Raw genomic sequence first — 22,736 nt, 5'->3', positions numbered from 1 at the left:
GATGCTGATGCGCGAAGCCGGGCGGGCGAGGCGGAGCGGGGCGAGCCGGCCGGCCGGGTGATGTCAAAGCCATCGGGCTGAGCACTGTGGGTAGGGAGGAGGCGCCATCTTTTACTGTGAAACCACGGGAGTTGGGGCGTATCGAGGTGGGTGGGCATCGTTGAGAAAAATCTGGAACATTGGCGTGAAGGGTAGTTTGCATGAAAATACTATCTCTTCCCTATCACAGTAACATATTATACCCCCAGCTCAGGGTGACATGACGTCCTACTAGTGTGTCCGTGCTGGTTGACTGTAGTTTAACCGGCTCAGGGATCCAGCCCGGCCCGCTAGGGAGGCGATTTGTCGGGAGGAAGGCGAAGGGCACCACATCACCGGCCCCGTTATCGCCATCCCCTCCCCACCCCAACGTGACAAGAAAGGCCGCCTGCTGCACAACTCCTCACGGAGATTGGACCGTGATTTTGAGGCAAACGGCAACCGGTTGTACGGACGGAGGTGAGGATATGGGATGACGACTCGCTGTTTTGATTGTTGTCTAAGCTGTTGATGTAATGAATCTTTGCGGAGCATACGGCGAGGTTTTGCAATTATTGTTTTCCTTGTTCAGTGAAATGAGTAGCATGCACAGCTGCAGGTTTACTTTGAGGCTACTGCTGTACTGACGTTCTTTTTCTGGAAGTGTCCCTGGATGTTTCGATGTTTGACAGATCACTTAATTATATTTGTGCGTTGAATTTTCTTTTAGAGCTACCAACATCAAGTAACTGAATGTTGTATATGGTAGGGCAAAGCTTGTCAGTATATTTTGTGGCCTGTCCGAGGGGCTGGCGGTGGTGTAATTGACTCATTTCCTTGTAAAATGAGAACGCCAGTGACACTTGCTTTGCAGGGTAACTGCTGCTTGCATCACTTGGCGTGTTCAGCAAATCTCGTACAGAATTGCTAGCGGCTGCGGTTTGAAATTGTCGCCTCAATCTGTTCTTAGTTGATGTTTCAATTGTGGAAAAATAGTACAAAGTACAAAGTAAAGAGCACAGAATATATAAGAAGGCAGTTTCAAATTTGACTGCCGTACGCAGCAATATCAATGGAACACGAAACGGCCAATATTTCGGATCAATTTTTACATCAGAACTTAGCCATAAGCGTTTACAGTTAATAATTGTGACTTAAGGATGCAGCTCGACCGTTAGTTAATGCAACTTTCAGATCCTCTTTGATTCTAAGATCCATGAATCGAAAGTTTTTAAAATATATACAATGAGCAATAATATGGCACACATTTGTGAGTAGTACAGATTTAGGTGGTGGTTCTGCAGAATTTTTAAAGAACTTGGATTAACAAGCTCATACTGGCTAGCGTGTTCCTTTTGCGAGTGTACGTGCATCCTGGAAATTGTCTTTGTTGTGGCATGCGATAGCCCATGTTGAAATTGAGGAAACTAAGTAATCATCTAAAAGCAAGTTTTCTTTTCTGTGGGCTATGTTAAGATTGGTGCTGCAGAAGCTAGTATCACTGAGGGTTTTTTCAGAAAAGTAATGAGAGTTTAGACTGATGCTGCATGTGAGCTCATCACTGCTTTCACTGAATTCAAAACAGTGATTCTTGTGGAATTGACAGCGTGCTCCTCTTCCACAGGTTCATAAATGGCAAAGAGCTGATTAACATATTTGACAACCAGATAAAGCGATCTTCACTGTTTTGCTCAGTCAAGGAAAGTTGGCTGATCTTGCTATGTTCAAGTAAGAACTAGTGTCCTCTTTGAGGGGATTTCTGAAAATTTGGCATTATATTTTCGAAATAGATGGGCATTCTTAATATTCATTTGACATTTGATTTTATTACGTTTGCCCGGTTGGCATACAGAGTAGTGCCTGGCTGCTCACTTGTTGAATTTCAATTTAGGTTTGCTTCAAATTACTTTGGAGTGGCCCTAGACAAATTATGGTTTGGGGTAATAGTTTGGGATCTTGCAAGGGAGATGGCAGCATCTCTGTCTATAAGTAACAGCAGGCTCAAGATTAAGGGAGGGAAAGTCCTCATTGAGGGGTCAGTCGTGGAAAGGATGGGTAGTTTCAAGTTCCAGGTCAGCATCTTAGATAATTGAGTTGTGGGCCAACACATTCATGCAGTCATGACGAAGGCACTAGTATGTCCCTTCCCTCAGACAACCTACATATTAATTCAAGAAACCTTCCTAGATGTTCCTAACAAATTCCTCCACTAAGAAAGTCCTAGTCAAAATTGGGGATGTTGAAGTCACCATCTACAACAATTCTGTTTTTATATCTTTCTGTGATTATAGCTACATAATTGTACCTCTATTGCTGGCATAGTATCAAAATCAAATTTATCACAGACATATTTCATGAAATTTATTGTTTTATGGCAGCAGTACAGTACGAGACATACAAGTTACTTTAAATTTCAAAATAAGGAGAAAGCATTCATTGAATCATGGGCTATTCAGAAATCTGATGGTCCAGTGGAAGAAGCGGTTTTGCAGATGTTGTATATGGGTCTTCGGGATTCCTGATGGTAGTAATTCAAAGAGGGCATGTTTTGGATGGTGATGGTTTTTAATGATGGAAGTTACTGGCTTGAATCACCATCCGTTGAAGATGTCCTCGATAGCAGGGAGGGTTGTGCCCATGATGGAACTGGCTGAGTCTACAACTCTCTGCAAACTGTGCATTGGAGGCCCAGTACCATACGGTGGTGCTGCTAGTCTGAATGCTGTCCTAGAGTATAAAACCATAATAGTTATTTTTCCTGACTCCGCTTGTACGGCCTTGCTGGATAGGTTCTACAAGATGTCCTCTCTACTTGTAGATGTAATATTCTTTCTAATCAATAATATAACCTTGCCACCTCTTTAGCATCACATACAATGTCAGAAAATGTCGAAACCCTGGAATGATGGGCTACCGACCTGCTGTTCTGTAATGGTTACGGCATTGCAGTTCCATGTACTAATCTACACTTTAAGCTCATTTGCCTTATTCAGAATCAGGTTTATTATTGCCAGCATGTGTTGTGAAATTTGTTAACTTTGCAGCAGCAGTTCAATGCAATACATAATGTAGAAGTATAAATAAATAGTATATTGAAGTGCATAAGATGATAAGAGGTATTGATCATGTGGATAGTCAGAGGCTGTTTCCCAGGACTGAAATGGCTGGCAGGAGAGGGCACAGTTTTAAGGTGCTTGGAAGGAGGTTCAGAGGAGATGTCAGGGGTAAGTTTTTACACAGAGAGTGTTGAGTGCGTGGAATGGGCTGCTAGCGATGGTGGTGGAAGTGGATACAATAGAGTCTTTTAAGAGACTCCTGGATTTAAGGTACACGGAGCTTAGAAAAATAGAGAGCTATGGGTCACCCTAGGTAATTTCTAAAGTAAGTATATGTTCGGCGCAGCATTATAGGCCGAAGGGCCTGTATTGTGCCGTAGGTTTTCTATGTTTCTATATGTATATTAGAGATTAAAAATCTTGCCGAAAACAGAAATAATACATCTTGAAAAAGTGAAGTAGTGTTCACGGGTTCAATGTCCATTTAGGAATCAGACGGCTGAGTGGATGAAGTGGTTCCCTGAATCGGTGAGTGTGTGCCTTCAGGTTTCTGTATCTCCTACCTTATGGTAACAATGAGAAAAGGGCATGCCCTGGGTACTGGGGATCATTAATAATGGACTCTACCTTTCTGAGACACCGCTCCTTGAAGATCTCTTGGGTACTTTGAAGCCTAATACCCAGATGGAGCTGACTAAATTTACAACCCTCTGCAGCTTCTTTTGGTCCTGTGCAATAGCAACTCCCCCCCCCCCCCCCCCCAATATCAGACAGTGATGTAGCCTCTCAGAATGCTCTCCACAGGTCATCTATAGACGTTTTTGAGTGTTTTTGTTGACATTCGAAATCTCTTCACATTCCTAATGAAGTATAGTTGCTGTCTTGCCGCCTTTATAGTTGCATTGATGTGTTGGGACCACATTAGGTCCTCGGAGATCTTGACACCCAGGAACTTGAAACCGCTCACTCTCTCCACTTCTGATCCCTCTGAGGATTGGTATGTGCTCCTTCATCTTACTCTTCCTGAAGTCCACAATCAGGTCTTTCATCTTACTGACATTGAGTGCAAGGTTGTTGCTGCAACACCATTCCACTAGTTGGCATATCTCACTCCTGTATGCCCTCTCTTCACCATCTGAGACTCTACCAACAATGGTTGTATAGTCAGCAAATTTATAGATGGTATTTGAGTTATGCCTAGCCACACAGTCATGGATAAAGAGAGAGTAGAGCAGTGGACTAAACATATGCCCTGAGGTGCACCAGTGTTGATCGTCAGCAAGGAGAAGATATTATCAGCAATCTGCACAGATTGTTGTCTTCTGGTTAGAAAGTCAAGGATCTAATTGCAGAGGGAGGTACAGAGGCCCAGGTTCTGCAGCTTCTCAATCAGGATTGTGGGAATGATGGTGTTAAATGCTGAGCTATAGTTGATGAACAGCATCCTGATGTAGGTGTTGTCCAGGTGGTCTAAGACCGTGTGAAGAGCCATTGAGATTGTGTCTGCCATTGATCTATTGTGGCGATAAGCAAATTGCAGTAGGTCCAGGTCCTTGCTGAGGCAGGAGTTGAGTCTAGCAATGACCAACCTCTCAAAGCATTTCATCATTGTAGATGTGAGTGCTGCTGGGAGATGGTCATTAAGGCAGTTCACGTTACTCTTCTTATGTACTGGTATAGTTGTTGCCTTTTTGAAGCAAGTGGCAGCTTCCACCCGTAGCAGTGAGAGGTTGAAAATGTCCTTGAATTCTCCCACCAGATGGTTGGCACAAGTTTTCAGAGCCTTACCAGGTACTCCGTCGGGGCCATCCACCTTACGAGGGTTCACCCTCTTGAAAGACAGTCTAACATTGACCTCCGAGACAGCGATCACAGGGACATCAGGTGCAGCAGGGATCTTCACAGCGGGCATAGAAAGCGTTGCGTTCATTTGGTAGTGAAGCATCGCTCCCATTCATGCTATTGGTTTTCGCTTTGTAGGAAGTAATGTCTTGCAAACCCTGCCAGAGTTGCCGTACATCTGATGTCGCCCCCAACCTCATTCGAAATTGTCTCTTCACCCTTGAAATAGTACTTTGCAAGTCATACCTTGTTTTCTGGTACAGACCTGGGTCACCAACCTTGAATGCCATACATCTAGCCTTCAGCAGACGACGTACCTCCTGGTTCATCCACGGCTTTTGGTTTGGGAATGTACAGCAAGACGTTGTAGGCACACACTCATCCACACAGGTTTTAATGAAGTCAGTAACAACAGCAGCATACTCATCCTGATTCAAAAATGAATCCCTGAATACAGTCCAATCCACCGATTCAAAGCAGTCCTATAATCACTCCTGTGCTTCTCTTGTCCATACCTTCCTGGTCCTCACTACTGGTGCTGCAGTCTTCAGTCTCTGCCTATGCTCAGGGAGTAGAAGTACAGCCAGGTGATCAGATTTCTGAAAGTGAGGACGTGGAATAGTACGATAGGCATCCTTGGTAGTGTAACAATGGTCCAGGATGTTGTTTCCTTTGGTATTGCAAGTGATCTATTAATGGTAATTGTTTACTAATTTTTTTTCGGATTGGCCTGGTTAAAATCCCCCACTTTTGTATTAAAATAAATACATTCGAGACCATTAGTCCCACCATGTTTATTGATCTGACCCTGTCTGTTCTTCCTACTGAACTTGCTTGACTTGATCTCTATGATTGATCTCCCCAGCTACTCAGGTTTACATTCCTTTCCACATTAGTTGAAGCCTTCCCAGGTGGCACTAGCAAACGTCCCTGCACGGACATAGTGAAACGTCACTGCTCACTTTCCCTTGCATTTCTCACGTGATCTGAAATGTAATTTTTTACATGAGCAGGCATAGTAAGTCATTGATGGAAATTTGATTAATCTTTCGCAGCATAGTTGCTAAATATTTGATTTTCTTAAATCTTTAATTTTTTGAAAGATTATTTGGCATTCATCACAATATAATTGCTCTGCCAGTAAAGTATCACTGACTGAGTTTAAGAAGTGATGCCATTACTGGGGACTCTTTGCCTTAACCTAAAGATGTTTAGGTTAAACATATCATTAGCCTATTTCTTTGCCAAAAGGTATTGTGGAATAGCAGATAAGAAATCACAGCTCTAAATTACAACAAAAAAAATTGGTAATTAACAGTAAAAGGCATCATTGTTGGGGGAGAAAGTGGCTTTCAGCAAGGTGATATTGACCTTTTTATTATGCAGGTAACCTAATGTAATGAGTATGATATTTAGCTCCCTTGGCCTGCTAACATATGTATTTCCCAAGTGCTTTAAATGCTGGGTGGGAATGGATGGAGCTGGAGGGATTGACTTTATTTCAGTGAATTCAGAGAAGTTGCCTTTCACCATTTTTCATATTTAAAGAGTACCTTGAATTTTCAGTTTGGAAATGAAATGGCTAATCCATGGAAATATAAAAGTTTCTGTGAACTGCACTAAATAGCCAAGGGAAAATTGAGTGGTAATCAGTAATTCAGTGCAACGTGTTCAGTATTAAAGAATAACACACAAAATGTTGGGGGAACTCAGCAGGCCAGGCAGCACCTATGGAAAAGAGTACAGTGGATGTTTCAGGCAGAAACCTCTTCAGCAGGACTGGAGAAAAAAAGCTGAGTAGATTTAAAAGGTGGGGGGGGGGCGGGGAGTGAACACAAGGTGACAGGTGAAACCTGAAGAGGCAGGGATGAAGTAAAGAGCTAGAGAGTTGATTGTTGAAAGAGACAGAAAACCACGTAAGAAAGAAAAGGGTGGACGAGCACCAGAGGGAGGTGATGGGCAGGCAAGGAGATGTGAGAGGGGGAAAAGGGGATAAGAAATGGTGAAGAGGAAGTGGGGTGGGGGGCACTACCGGAACTTTGAGAAAATGATGTTCATGCCATCAGGCTTGAGGCTACCCAAACAAAATATAAGGTGTTGTTCCCCCCAACCTAGGTACGGCCTCATCACGACAGTGGAGGGGGCCATGGATGGACACATTAGAATGGGAAGTGGAATTAAAATGGGTGGCCACTGGGAGATCCCACATTTTCTGGCGGAAGGGGCATAGATACTCAGTGAAGCCGTCTCCCAATCTGTATTGGCTCTCATCTATATACTGGAGGCCACACCAGCAGTACTAGATATAGCAGATAACCCAACTAGCAGCTGACTATAATCAGGCACTTGAGATGCTGCATGATGGTGTCTCTAAACAAGAAATTGTCTATTCCAGTGCATTTCAAATCATAGCCGCAGACTTCCAACTAGGAATTTTGAAGAAAACTCTACCCAATTACCTTTGACGTATAACCTGTAGCACCTGAGGTTTCAAGACACTAGACCACTGTTATACTAAGATAAGGTATGCCTAACATTCTATTCCCAGATTACATTTTGGTAAATCAGATCACTTGGCTGGCTGTCTTCTGCCTGCACACAGGCAGAGACCAAAGTAAAGCACCAGGGATTAGGATAATAAAGAGGTGGTCATGGGAGGCAGAGGAGCAGTTACAGGATTGCTTCGAGTTGGTGGACTGGGCTGTGTGCAAGGACTCATCTGTAGACCTCGTTGAATACACCATGGTTGTTATGGACCTTATGAGAACAGTTGTAAACGTGTCCCCCAAAATCATTCAGAGACTTGCCCCAACCAGAAGCCCCCAATGAACCATGGGATCCACAATCTGTTGAAGACCATATCAGAGGTATTCAAGTCTGGTAACCAAGCAAGTTACAAGAGGTCCAGGTATGATCTCCGGAAAGCCATCGTAAGGGTAAAATGGCTATTCGGGACTAAACCTGAATCAGTGAAGGACAATTGTGGCAGGCTTGAATACTATTACCTTTCATAATGTTAAATCAAGCAACTTAGCTGACACCAGGGCTTTGCTTCCAGGTGAGCTCAATGACTTCTATGCTTGCTTTGACTGTCAAAACATGGAGGAGCCATCATGAACACCCACAGCCCCCAATGATCCTGTAATTTCCATCTCTGAGGCTGACGTGTGAGCAGCCTTCAGGATGGTGAACCTACGAAAAGCATCTGGTGGAGATGTGGTACCTGGCCAAATACTAAAAACCTGTAATAAACTGGTTGGAGTGTTCACTGAGATCTTTAACTTCTTTCTTGGGCAGTCTGAGGTGCATCAAACCTGGTATGGAAACACCAATGTCCTTCAACAGAAAATCCTCCAAAAAGTAGTGGATACAGCCCAGTCCATCACAGGTAAAGCCTTTCCCACTACTGAGCACATCTACATGAAGTGTTGTTGCAGGAAAACAGCATCCATCATTAGGGACCTCCACTACCCAGGACATGCTTTCTTCTTGCTGCTGCCATCAGGAAGAAGGTACAGGAGCCTCAGGACTAGTTATCACCCTCAACCATCAGGCACTTGAACTAAAGGTGATAACTTAACTCAACTTCATTTCATTATTGAAATGTTCCCACAACATATAAAAATCAAATATTTAGCAACTACGCTGCTCCAAAATGATAGGAGAAGATGGGGGCGGGGGGGAGGGATGGAGCCAAGAGCTGGACAAGTGATTGGCAAAGGGGATATGAGAGGATCATGGGACAGGAGGTCTGGGGAGAAAGATGGGGGGGGGCGGAGGGAGAACCCAGAGGATGGGCAAGGGGTATAGTCAGAGGGACAGAGGGAGAAAAAAAGAGAGAGAGAAAGAATGTGTGTATAAAAATAACAGATGGGGTACGAGGGGGAGGTGGGGCATTAGCGGAAGTTTGAGAAGTCAATGTTCACGCCATCAGGTTGGAGGCTACCCAGACGGAATATAAGGTGTTGTTCCTCCAACCTGAGTGTGGCTTCATCAGCAACTTTGATGTGTGTTGCTTGAATTTCCAGCATCTGCAGAATTCCTGTTGTTTTCTTTCAATTCTTGTTTGGGGAATTTTTGCTCATTCTTCCTTGCAAATGGCTTCTACTTCTGTGAGATTCTTGGGCCGTCTTGCATGCACTGCTCTTTTGAGGTCTATCCACAGATTTTCAGTGATATTTAGGTCGGGGGACTGTGAGGGCCATGTTAAAACCTTCAGCTTGTGCCTCTTGAGGTAGTCCATTGTGGATTTTGAGGTGTGTTTAGGATCATTATCCTGTTGTAAAAGCCATCCTCTTTTCATCTTCGGCTTTTTTTTTTACAGATGGTGTGATGTTTGCTTCCAGAATTTGCTGGTATTTAGTTGAATTCATTCTTCCCTCTACCAGTGAAATGTTCCCCGTGCCACTGGCTGCAACACAAGCCCAAAGCATGATCGATCCACCCCCATGCTTAACAGTTAGAGAGGTGTTCTTTTCATGAAATTCTGCACCCCTTTTTCTCCAAACATACCTTTGCTCATTGCGGCCAAAAAGATCTATTTTAACCTCAGTTCACAGAACTTGTTTCCAAAATGCATCCGGCTTGTTTAGATGTTCCTTTGCAAACTTCTGATGCTGAATTTTGTGGTGAGGATGCAGGAAAGGTTTTCTTCTGATGACTCTTCCATGAAGGTCATATTTGTACAGGTGTCGCTGCACAGTAGAACAGTGCACTACCTAAATCTTCCTGAAGGTCTTTTGCAGTCAAACAGGGTTTTGATTTGCCTTTCTAGCAATCCTACGAGCAGTTCTCTCGGAAAGTTTTCTTGGTCTTCCAGACCTCAACTTGACCTCCACCATTCCTGTTAACTGCCATTTCTTAATTGCATTACGAACTGAGGAAATGGCTACCTGAAAACGCTTTGCTATCTTCTTATAGCCTTCTCCTGCTTTGTGGGCATCATTTATTTTAATTTTCAGAGTGCCAGGCAGCTGCTTAGAGGAACCTATGGCTGCTGATTGTTGGGACAAGGTTTGAGGAGTCAGGGTATTTATAAAGCTTTGAAACTTGCATCACCTGGCCTTTCCTAACGATGACTGTGAACAAGTCATTGCCCTAACAAGCTAATTAAGGTCTGAGACCTTGGTAAAAGTTATCTGAGAGCTCAAATCTCTTGGTGCCCAAACTAAAATTGTACAAAACAAAAATAATACACTAATAGAACATAGAATAGTACAGCACAGTACAGGTCCTTCGGCCCACAATGTTGTGATGACCCTCAAACCCTGCCTCCCATATAAGCCCCCACCTTAAATTTCTTCATATATCTGTCGAGTAGTCTCTTAAATTTCACTAGTGTATTTCCCTCCACCACTGACTAATCTTGCTTACACTGTTGAAAAGAATGTTTCATCTTTAACTTTATGACTTTTGGAGATCAGTTCATCTTCTACTCTCTTAACTATTCACAATAACAGAAATTTTGACCAGGAATACCCAAACTTTTGCATGCCACTGTATATGTTAAAGACTTATGCACAGTACTGTATATCTTATGATTTAATCGTTGTCTAATTGCCTGGGCCCTAACATTCCCCTTCTAAATTAATTTGTCCACTTTTCTTTCTCTGCTTCAAAGCAGTCCTTAAAACTTTAGTTATATTTATGTTCATTTTTCCTCTAATGGCTGAGTGTGAAATTCTGTTTGATGACGCTGCTGGTAATTGCCTCCGAAATTTCAGTACATCAAATAAATGCAAGCCATGTTGTTTTAAATCAAAATCTCCAATGATCTTACTGTTGATCAGAACCAATGCAGTAGAGTAATTCAATCCTTTTCCAGTCAAAGTAAAATTTATTATCAAAGTTATGCTACCACCTAATATCTTGAGATTCATTTTCTTACAGGCGTTTACGGGAAAATAAAGGAATACAGTAGAACTTAGGAAAAACTGTATATAAACAAGGACTGACAACCATTGTGTAAAAGACGACAAATTGTGCAAATTAAAAAAAATATATTGATACTGAGAACATGAATTGTAAAGAGTTCTTGAAAGTGGTTGTAGAATCAGTTCAGAGTTGTGGTGAATAAAGTTATCCACACTGTCTAAGGAGACTGATATTTGTAGGGTAATAACTGTTCCTTTACCTGGTGGTGTGGGACCCAAGACTTCTGTACCTCCTTTCCAATAGTAGCAATGAGAAGAGAGCAAGACCTGGATAAGCTGTCTGCAGTTTATGAATGCATAATTTATGGACATCCAAATGTACAATAGAGCTGCCATGATATTACTGAATTTAAAAGTTTGACATGCAAACATACACTCAGTGACCACCTTAATAGGTACCTTCTGTACCTAATAAAATTGTCACTGAGTGTATTGTTTGTGCTCTTCTGCTACTGTAGCCTATCCACTTCAAGGTTCAATGTATTGTCCTTTCAGAGATGCTGTTCTGAACACCACTGTTGTAATGCATATTTATCTGAGTTGCTATTATCTTCCTGTCCATTTCAAACCAGTCTGGTCATTCTCCTCTAACCTCTCATTAATAAGATATTTTCACCCACAGAGCTGCACTCACTGGATTTTTTTTTGTTTTTTTTCACCATTCTCTGTAAACTTTATAGACTGTTGTATGTGAAAATCTCAGGAAATCAGTTTCTGAGATACTCAAACCACTTAGATCGCATTTCTTCCCCATTCTGATGTTTGGTCTGAACAATTGAACTGCTTGACCATGTCTGCATGTTTTTATGCATTAAGTTGCTGCCACATGATTGGCTGATCAGATATTTGCATTGATGACCAGATGTGCAGGTTTACCCAGTAAAGTGGCCACTGAGTGTACATTCTTTCCTTTGAATGGCAGAACTGTTTTTTTTTTCTCTTTCTCTTTTTTAGCAAGTGTTTCTTATCTTATTTGCTTTCGCTACCTCTCATTACAATGCTGCGGAGCTATGATTGCCATGTTGAGTGTTCTTTTTAAAATGTTTTCTTCTGATTTGTGGACAAACAGAGACCGAACCTGTTCATTATGCATAGATTGTAGTGTGGTTACAACTGTGTGTTGCTGGAATGAAGAATTGTTTTACTTTGGTCCAGTGGAATCTGACATAAACCACTGCAAGAGTTTGGAAAATATTTAGGCCAGTGGCATGTGGTTGTCCATGGAGCAGTAAGGGCAATAAGAGCAAACACTTTACATAGCTAATTTTTTTGTATTTGAAGTAGGACAGCAGCAAGCACTTAAACCCTGAGGCTGATTCTTAAGATGTTGAAACTGAAAGTTATACATGTTCTTGTTTTTCAAGCCTCTTTTCCTTTTTTTTACAAGTGAGGTCAGATGAGCTGGTAAGACCAAAATCATTGGCGGCTTTCTCGTTCTCTAGTCAAGGCAAAGGAAACAACAGTGAGCAGTCCATCTGCACTACATTTGAAAATTTCTGATGTAAGCCTCTGCAAGCACTTTGAACCTTGGGGCATTCTGAGCTTTTTTTTTACAGAGCTGTAATAATTATATTACTGGTGTTGAATAAAAGTAGTTGAAAGCCAATCGGGTAATTATGTGGCCGGAAGAATATATGTTGAAAACGTCAATATAACCAATCCATACACAAGGATATGGACTTTAGCACCAGACATTTTGCTGTTGCATTGACTTTGAGCATTTCAATCCTACATAGGTAATTTCACATGAGGAATACCAATGATTTTCACATGTTTTGACTTGTACGATCAGTTAATTGAAAGTGACCATATTTTGGTTAGTTATTCAAAACAAATTGATGCAGCATGTTCAGATCGGAATATTTTACTGCTAAGATAATGAAATACTTGAAATCTGTTCAATTTCAGTTTGTTTATATTCTTGTGCAAATCAATTGGAAATCTGATATTTTAATTAAATTCAATTATAACTAGACAATTTAATATGGACAATAATAATCCAAGAACTGGTGTATTAAATATGTTCTAATTTTGCTCGTAAAGTTTAAAGGGGTGGAAGCCAAACTCTTTGCTGATATTATTGAGCCATTTGTATCATTTTTTAAAGTGCCTTACAGTCTGGTGTGAATGAAACACTTATCAAGATTTCCATGTGATGCAATCTTTTGACTCAATACAAGCTCAGTTCTGACACAACAAAATTATATCATCAAGCATTTACAGATTTTCAGATGGAAAAAAATACCCAATTCTTAACTAGCACTGACTTGGTAGTTTATAAATAATAAAATCAATTTTAGTTTTGCTTGAATGTTGCACTCCCAGTTCATTTTCTGTAGGCTTGATTTTAAGGTAACACTAAAATGTTATATAGCAAAATGCTACTTGATCTTTGCCTGGCCCAATTGTTTAGAATATTTTGCATGCATCAGTTTTGAAATGAAGTAGTCTATTAAAAATTAGATAAGGTTACTATAATTAATTTTGCTGGGCATCAAAACAATTTGAAGTTATCAGAATGGTAAATGGTTCTGATGCCCCCCCGGAAGCATCAAGTACCATGGCCACATTGTCATCGAACTGATGCCACTCATCCTCCTTGCTTGCCAGAGGCCACTTCACCCAGTGATGTTCTGATGCTATAGTTGAGCTTGGGGTTTGGGGTACATGGAAGTTCTGGGCACTCTGGTGATTCTGGGCCTGGCTGCTCCTGCGTCTCACCAGGGGTAATTCCTGTGCTCTGTATCCATTGTTCCTTGCTCAGACATCTCATCTTGTCCTGGTGGATCCTCAGACCATCTGGGTTCTTACAGACTTTGCCGTAGCCACGTTCCCTACTCGTGGTCAATTGATCATTACCGTAGGTCTTCATCTGCAGGTCTGTTTAGTCTGGCTTCTCATTCTTCCACGCCCCACCCCCCTCCCTGGCTCCCCTGGGGGTATACTTTCGAATGTTCCGTAGCTTTGATGGGTTCTTCTTTACAGGAGAAGCAGCTCGGGTTGCTAGCCCTTATAGTCCTGGTTCTGTCTTTCGAAGCCGTCCGCCATCTCTCCAGTTGTCGCCTCTTTTTTGTGGTAGTCATCTAGTCTCTTCCTGAACGATACGAGCCTGGCCAGGTGGACTGACAGACTGATAGTTCTTGTATCATCAGTGATGTAACCATTATTTCTGCAATATTACTTTGCTGTATGAGATTACTCAGTCAGCTCCATCATGGGCACTAGCATGTGTAGCGTCCTGGACATCTTCAAGGAGCAATGCCTCAAAAAGGACCTAACCTCCCGTCACCTAGGACATGCTCTCTTCTCATTGCTACCAACAGGAAGGTGGGACAGGAGCCTGAAGGTGCACACTCACCGATTCAGGAACAGCTTCTTCCTCTCGCCATTGGTAAAGCAACTGTAGCTACCCATTTGGAAGTTTTGATAGCAAAATAGAGCCATGGTATGAAATGACTTTCAATTAATTCTTCCTTTCCCAGAAACTTGAGTTCAAGAAATTAGTAATTTGGTCTTGGTCCAGTCTTCAACCACATCATACCTTGTGCCCAAATGTGCTAATGTGCTTGGATATGGTAGGCTCGCAAAGTTCTCCTGCCCTTAACGGACATCTCTTGAAGAATAGGTCCCATCCTAGGACATTACTTTTAAAAGGCTTTGAAGTGGTTTTAAATGTGTCGCAGAGAAGCACTTAACTACCAAATAGATGTAAATGATATAAAGTAGTAAAAACATGTCATCTATTTAATATGCTGCAGAATTATAGTAAGTAATTATATGGGCTGGCCAGTGGTGTAGTGGCATTAACGATGGACTTTGAGGCAGATGGTCCTGATTTCGAATCCAACCAGGTCTCAACCTGGGCAGCAGCGGTATCTGTGTGGAAGAGAGGCCTGGCAATCTACCTTCCATATCTTGCCATGAAAACTCTATGGACAACTACATTATCCATGGGGTTGCCATGAGTTGATGAGAACTCAAGGGCATTGGAGTTGTCTACAATTATGTGAATGGTATCTTAGGCATAAAGCTGACCCTTTGTTCTATCGCAGTTCTCCACTACTGGATTCAATGAGTAGTAGCTGAGTGGGAAGATTATGTGCTGGTAATGGAACAGCCTGCCACCCAGATTCTCTTGGGCTTTTGCATTTGGACATGCTTGCATGGAGGGCTGAACATGTAGAGCATGTGTTCAAGATTGTATGTCAAAGGACATGTAGGGGCAACTCGAACTGCAACACAGGAGGATATGTGTGAATTTGAATGTGGAGAGTCGGTCTACAGGTGTTCCCCACTTTTCAAACGTTCGCTTTATGAAACCTCGCTGTTAACAAAAGACCTACATTAGTTACCTGTTTTCGCTAACAGAAGGTGTTTTCACTGTTATGAAAAAAGGCAGCGCGCGCCCCAAGCAGCCAAGCTCCTCCCCCAGAACTGTATTCTAGCCGGCATTGCTTAAACACGTGCCTGTGAGCAGCCATTAGCAAGATGAGTTCTAAGGTATCGGAAAAGCCTAAAAGAGCTCGTAAGGGTGTTATACTTCGCGTAAAACTAGGCATAATTAAGCGTTTCAATCGTGGTGAATGAAATAAGGACAAAGTGAGTTTGGCTTGTGGAAGTTGATGAAGATGATGTTGAAGAGGTTTTGACATCCCATGACCAAGAACTGATACATGAAGAGCTGATGCAATTGGAAGAGGAAAGGATAACAATCGAAACCGAATGGAGTAGCGAACGGACTGAAAGTGAAGTCGTCCAGGAACTGAACGTGAAGCAACTGCGTGAGATTTTCGCTGTAATGATTGCAGAAAAGTACGACTTTAATTTTGAAAGGGTACGTAGGTTTGCAGGATGGTTTGAGTGCTTACAAAGAACTGTATGATAGAAAAATGCGCGAGGCTAAGCAGTCCAGCATACTGTCATTTTTCAAGCCTTCCACAGCAGACAACGAACCTTGACCTTCGACATCAAGGCAGGCAGACATAGAAGATGATGACCTGGCTGCCCTGGTGGAAACAGATGATGATAAGATGACACCCCAGTGTCCCACCACCCGAACCTCCGGGCCGCGGACTGATACATTGCCGTGGAGAATGCAGCGGTAGCGGGGATGCACCCAACACATCTTTAAGAAAAAAGCCGAAATAAACAAGCTAATTAATTAGGTGCCACTCGGCACGTAAATGTCGGCCCAGATCAGAGGCGATTGCCGATTGAGTCACCTCTGATCTTGGCCGACATTTACGTGCTGGGCGGTACCTAATTAATTAGCTTGTTTATTTCGGCTTTTTTCTTAAAGATGTGCTGGGTGTGTCCCGGCCACTGCTGCACCGCTGTATGCTTCGTGGATCGGTATCGGTCCGCGGCCTGGAGGTTGGGATCACTGCACCACCCCAACCTCCTACGACTCGGCCTAACACACCATCATCAGTGTGTTCAGCGCTGTCTTCCTGATTCCAGTAAGTGATACTACACTGTACATACATTATTTCTACTTTATATAGGCTGCGTATTTTTATGTGTTATTTGGTATGATTTGGCAGCTTCATAGCTTAAAGGTTACTGGAGAGAGTGTTTCTGCTGAGAGTGCTTGCGTGAGATTTTCGCTATGGAGAACAGTGCGGCAGTGATTGTAGAGAAGTATTTCTACTTTATATAGGCTGTGTATTTATCATATCATTTCTGCTTTTACGATATGTTACTGTTATTTTAGGTTTTATGTGTTATTTGGCATGATTTGGTAGGTTATTTTTTGGGTCTGCGAACGCTCACAGATTTTTCCCGTATAAATAAATGGTAATTGCTTCTTTATGACATTCTGGCTTATGAACCATTTCATAGGAACGCTCTACCTTCGGATGGCGGGGGAAACCTGTATCATTCTGGGAATGTTATTTACTTGCTAAGTGATACCTTCCTCAATACCAAAGGGAAACATTGACAGAATAAATTTGTTACATCTCTTTTCATCTATTAAGATTTTGGTTACTGTTTTGTTCAGTTGTTTCTGGTTGGAAGTAGTGATTTATTACAGTGGGAGATGGAGTCTCAAGTGATCGTATTGAGCTTCATGAATGTTACAACTGCACTCGTGTGAAAGTAAACGCAAACACAAGGAAATTTGCAGATGCTGGAAATTCAAGCAACACACATAAAAGTTACTGGTGAACACAGCAGGCCAGGTGGCGTCTCTAGGAAGAGGTACAGTCGACGTTTTGGGCCGAGACCCTTCATCAGGACTTTATTAATGTTGAATGCCGAGGAAAAGTGATTAATCTTAGAAATTATGTTGTAAGGTACAAATGTTCTTTGCTTGCAGCACAATTCAGAATATATTCTAAGATTTGTTGCATGTGACAAGATCTGTTATATATCTGAAGGGCACTGAATGTAATGCCCCATTTCTTACTTTTTATGATAGAGGGATATTTATTTGTGTTTTTTTTTAGGAAATTGAATGAAATCAACCTTGGCTAAGGACCAACCTGGCAGTACAGAAAATATTAACTGTTTAGTAATTTTAGGTAGTTTTATAGTGCATCAGTATGAATCTGTTGTATTTTTTATAGTAGCTCTGATGGAATCACTGCAGTAGTTTTATGGAGTCTTAATACGCTTATAATACTTTGTCTTGCTTGCCTTTGGGTTTGAAATCTGCATTTGTTATGTAGTGACTTTAAACAATTTGAATCCCATTCGTGTTTGTTTGCATTAATTTGAATCCCATAATCCACTTTCATTTAAAGTTGGAATGATTCTAAATCTTTAGTACATTGCTACCACTGCAGAATTACTTAAAAGCAAATTTGCTATCCTTGTCAAGAATTTTAGTCAAACATTTATATGTAATTAGTGTTTATAAACTTTTGCCATCTGTTAACACCATGATTTTTTTTTCAGGATGTACGACACCATGTCTACAATGGTGTATTTAAAGGAAGATAAATTAGAAAAACTCTCTCAGGAAGAGATAATTGGAAAAACAAAACAGGTGATTCAGGGGCTTGAGGCGTTAAAAAACGAGCACAACTCCATTTTACAGAGCTTGTTGGAAACCCTAAAATGTCTGAAAAAAGATGATGAGGTGAATTTGGTTGAAGAAAAATCCAACATGATTCGCAAGTCCTTGGAAATGTTAGAACTTGGTCTCAGTGAAGCACAGGTAAATTTTGCCAAAGTTGTTTAAGATTTTTATTTTATCGACAATGGAATCCAGTTAATTGGGACACATTGGGGCCAGTAACATTTTGGCCCAATTAAGTGTCTGCCCCATTTAGCTGAAGTTTCATGGAAATAGTTAAAAATGTATATATTTTTTAAAGAAAGACAAACTACTGTTTAATTGAGTAAGAAATTATGTGTTTAAATGAAATACAGAACAAATTGGAACACTATCAATACTAATACAGTACTATAAAATTGTTTATAAGTTCCTAATAATTATTGACAGGGGAATTGATCCTGTGTATGCATTCTATTGACTTTAAATGAATAAAATCAGCACAGACACCTGGGGTGTAGATAATGGACTGCCTTCATACAATGTTATCAATGATTGCATCATCCAAATGTTCATTTTCGTTGTAACATTCAAGATGATTGTTGATCCTTCAAATTCTTCGAAGTACCAAACTTCTGGGGGTAGTGAAATTGTTTCGTTTTCACTCCTGACTATTTAAAGGCATCTCCAAGCCTGAATGCTTGAAACCACAGTGAGCAAAACAGTTCAGAATTGTCTTAATTCTTTTTTCTTGCATGCTATTAGTGATTAAAAATCAATGCTTTTTGAATACAATTGCACGCAACTGGCACTATTTACAAAATTTTGCTTTAAGCACAGTGTGTCTAACAGCCACATGTGCTCGTGTCTGATGCTACTTAGAAACTGTTCTGCAACAGTCTCCTGCCCCAGTTAAGCAACATAGTGTCCCGAATAAGTGGCTGCCCCAGTTAACTGATGCCCAATTAATCAAAATTCACTGTATTTAAACATGTTCTGTATCCTCTAAACATGACTTTATTCAGTCTTATATTCTGCTACACTTGTTAGTAAGGCAGGCAACAATATCTTTTTGAAGATTGAAAACTTTGCCATTTTGCAGCTTCTGACTTACAAATAAATTCCAGAAATCCTGGACAATCAGGCACCATATCAAGAGAGAAGTATGTTGATGTTTCAGTTCAAAGACTTTTCAGTGTTACGTAAAGTAATATTTCTGAGAAATTTCTCCTCACTGCGGCTTAAAGCTTGGACTGATTTTGGAATTGTGCTGCTACCTCTAGGTGGGAAAAATCAGACTGTCAAGCTGTTTAATAATATCATTAAATGAATTAAATTCTAGCCTGTTTCAGGTGACCAGTGCTTTACTGTGAAAGCAGTTGCTCTCAGCTTACTGGACAAATGCAATGATTATCATCACATTGATTGATGCAGATCACAAATAACTGCTTGCAAAGTTAAGTTTTTGGGATTACCAATCAGTGTTTGGGATTGATTAGCAAGGGCAAATTAAAGGAAGGCAGGGGCAAGTGCAGTGGCCACTGTCAGAGTAGTGATCTTGAGGATTTAGCTCTTCGAGGCTTGTGCGAAGGGAGGCTTCAATCAAAGAAAACAAAGGAAAGAAAAGCTCAAGGTTAAGTCTTTTTCCGTTCTCTCCTTTATATCTGCTCATCTGGGTCAGTGCCAGGCAAGAGAGTGGAATGCTCCCCTTGTGGGATGTGGGAAGGCAGGGAGACTCCAGTGTCCCTGATGACTACGTCTGCATGAAGTGCATCCAGCTGTAGCTTCTAACAATCCATGTTAAGGAGTTGGAGCTGGAACTGGATGAACTTCAGATCATTCGGGAGGCTGAGGAAGCGATTGATAAGATATAGTTACACCCAAGGTGCAGGACACAGGAGAGTGGGTGACAGTCATGAAGGGGAAAGGGTTTAAGGAGCCAGTGCAGAGAACCCCTGTGGCCATCCCCTCAACAACAGGTATATTACTTTGGATACTGTTTGGGCAGGGGGAGGGGGGAAAGAAATTGACCTAACAGAGGAAAGTCACAGTGGTTGGATCTCTGGCATTGAGTCTCTGGCAAAGAGAAGGGGGAGAAGAGGCATGCTGTTGTGATAAGGGATTCGTTAGGGGAATGGACAGGAGTTTCTGTGGGCGAGAACGAGAGTCCTGATAAATATGTTGCCAGGGTGTGGGATTTCTCAAATAGTGTCCTCAGCATTCTTAAGTAGGAGGGTGAACAGCCTGAAGTTCAATGACATCGGTAGGACAAGTGACGAGGTTTTGCATAAGAAGTTAAGTGCTGTTAAAGGGCAGGACCTCCAGGGTTGTGATCTCAGGATTGCTACCAGTGCCATGTGCTAGTGAGGCCAGAACTAGGAAGACTATCCAGTTTAATACATGGCTAAGGAGTTGGTATAGGAGGCAGGACATAAGATTTTTAGATCATTGGGCTCTCTTCCAGGGAAGGTGGGACCTGTACTTTAGATACAACTTGCACCTGAAGTGGAGGAGGCCTATGATTAAATAGGCAGTAGTCAGCATAGTTTCCTCAAGAGAAAATCTTGCCTGACAAATCTGTTTGAATTCTTTGACGAAATAAGAAGTAGGATAGACAAAGGAGAGTCAGTGGATGTTGTGTGCTTGGATTTTCAGAAGGCCTTTGACAAGGTGCCGCACATGAGGCTGCTTAACAAGCTATGAACCCATGGTATTACAGGAAAGATTCTAGCATGGATAGAGCAGTGGCTGATTTGCAGGAGGCAAAGATTGCGAATAAAGGAAGCCTTTTCTGGTTGGCTGCCTGTGACTAGTGGTGTTCTACAAGGGTCTGTGTTGGGTTCGATTCTTTTTACGCTATATGATTTGAATGATGGAATTGATGGCTTTACTGCAAAGTTTGCAGACGATATAAAGATGGGTGGAGGGGCAGATAGTTTTGAGGATGTAGAAAGGCTACAGAAGGACTTGGACATATTGGGAGAATGAGCAAAGGAATGGCAGAAGAAATGAAAGGATTGAGAAAATATAGAAACCTGAGGCACAAAGGTACTTGGAGTCCTTTTGCGGGATTCCCTAAAGGTTAATTTGCAGGTTGAGTCTGTGGTGAGGAAGACAAATGCAATATTAGCATTCATTTCAAGAGGACTAGAATATAAAAGCAAGGATGTAATGTTGAGATTTCATAAAGCACTGGTGAGGCCTCACTTGGAGTATTGTGAGCAGTTCTGTGCCCCTTAAAAAGGATATGCTGAAACTAGAGAGGGTTCAAAGGAGGTTCATGAAGATGATTCCAGGTTTGAATGGCTTGCCATATGAAGAGTGTTTGGTGGCTCTGGGCCTGCGTTCACTAGATTTCAGAAAAATGATGGGGTGACCTCATTGAAATCTATTGAATGCTAAAAGGCTTTGATAGAGTGGATGCGGAGAGTCCTAAGGTAGGACCAGAGGACACACCCTCAGCATAGAGGAGCGCCCTTTTAGAACAGAGATGAGGAGGAATTTCTTTAGCCAGAGAGTGGTGAATCTGTGGAATTCTTTGCTGCAGCAGCTATGGAGGCCAGGTCTTTATGTCGAATTAAAGCAGAGGTCTTGATTGGTCAGGACATGAAGGGATACATGGAAAAGGCAGGAGATTGGGTCTGGGAGGAAATTGGATCAGCTATGATGAAATGGTGGAGCAGACCTGATGGGCCAAATGGCCTAATTCTGATCCTATATCTTATGGTTTACTTCATTGTGACATGTGGAGATGTCATTATATCATTGAAGAAGTGGAAAAAGACAAATTAACTGGGAATAGAATAATAGTTTATCTATAGATTTGCATTTGAGATGGTGGATAGGATGTTTTTTTTCTCATGAACTTATTGTTTACTTAAATGGTAAAATCTATTATAATAAAATAGACATCTAGTGTATCTTTGGCTTTGTGTTGCATTGAACATATTATGATTTAGTACAAGATGGAATCTGAAAAATGTTAAGATACAAACTTTATAGAATTTTTAATAAAGGGGGCACCACAATAATGATATTAGTGCTATAGTCCAGAGACAGCTTGTGGTATGGTAATTGATAGTGGCATAATTTATTTTATGATCATTTATTGCAGGTATTTAACTATTTGGATTTTATAATATTTTGTTTTGATTTGTAGTGTAGAGAGAATGCTATTCATTGAAAGCTCCAGAAAATGACACCTTTCCAGTATGAATCACCAATGTTTTTGAATAACCTTTTTTGTTGGTTCCGTAATGTAAAACCACTGAAACTTAATCCTGTTTTTACAAAATTTGAGTGTAAAACTACATTGCAATGTTATTATTTTGATTATATGACAAGATGTTTAATTTGGGCTTGGGCAGTGCATTTAAAATTGTTATCCTACACTTTAGAATATTTTTCCTATATGGACACATTTTATGATATTGGCAGTCTCATTACTTCAGTTTTGTAAAATGTGCTTACTATGATTTGTATTAAGGTTATGATGGCATTATCTAGTCACTTAAATGCAGTGGAATCGGAAAAACAAAAACTACGTGCTCAGGTACATCGATTGTTTCACGAGAACCTGTGGCTACGAGATGAGCTGACAAACACACAACAAAAGTTGCAGAAAAGTGAACAGAGTGTAGCTCAACTGGAAGAGGAAAAGAAGCATTTAGAATTTATGAATCAGATCAAAAAATTTGATGAAGACCTTTCACCACTGGTGAGTAGACAGCAGATTGCATGTAAATAGTGTATAGATGAGATAACTGTACCTATTTGCTTGATTCATTTCTTTAGATGCCATTTCAGAAGATAATACTGTTAAAATTATAATGCAACTGTGTAGAAAACAGCATAAATATTTGTTTTGTTTTCTAAATACAATGTAAA

At 41.2% G+C, this 22,736-nt stretch overlaps 1 protein-coding gene across 7 annotated transcripts in view; it reads left to right on the top strand.

The window, feature by feature from the left end:
- Positions 1-22,736, top strand: part of klc1a (kinesin light chain 1a) — a 113,637-nt gene that overhangs the window by 158 nt on the left and 90,743 nt on the right. For 4 of the 7 annotated variants that reach the window (XR_011887411.1, XM_072270016.1, XM_072270039.1 and 1 more), the window contains exons 1-3: positions 108-498; positions 17,750-18,011; positions 22,336-22,566. Coding sequence is in view for 5 of the 7 variants with exons in the window: in XM_072270016.1 (XP_072126117.1) it covers positions 17,751-18,011; positions 22,336-22,566 (492 nt within the window). In the remaining 2 variants the exon portion in view is untranslated. The other 3 variants (XM_072270028.1, XR_011887407.1, XM_072270022.1) reach the window with 3 other exon arrangements.

This window comes from Mobula birostris, chromosome 1 (assembly GCF_030028105.1).
Source record: "Mobula birostris isolate sMobBir1 chromosome 1, sMobBir1.hap1, whole genome shotgun sequence".
Lineage (NCBI taxonomy): Eukaryota > Metazoa > Chordata > Chondrichthyes > Myliobatiformes > Myliobatidae > Mobula > Mobula birostris.
This window is presented reverse-complemented; position numbering and strand designations above follow the sequence as displayed.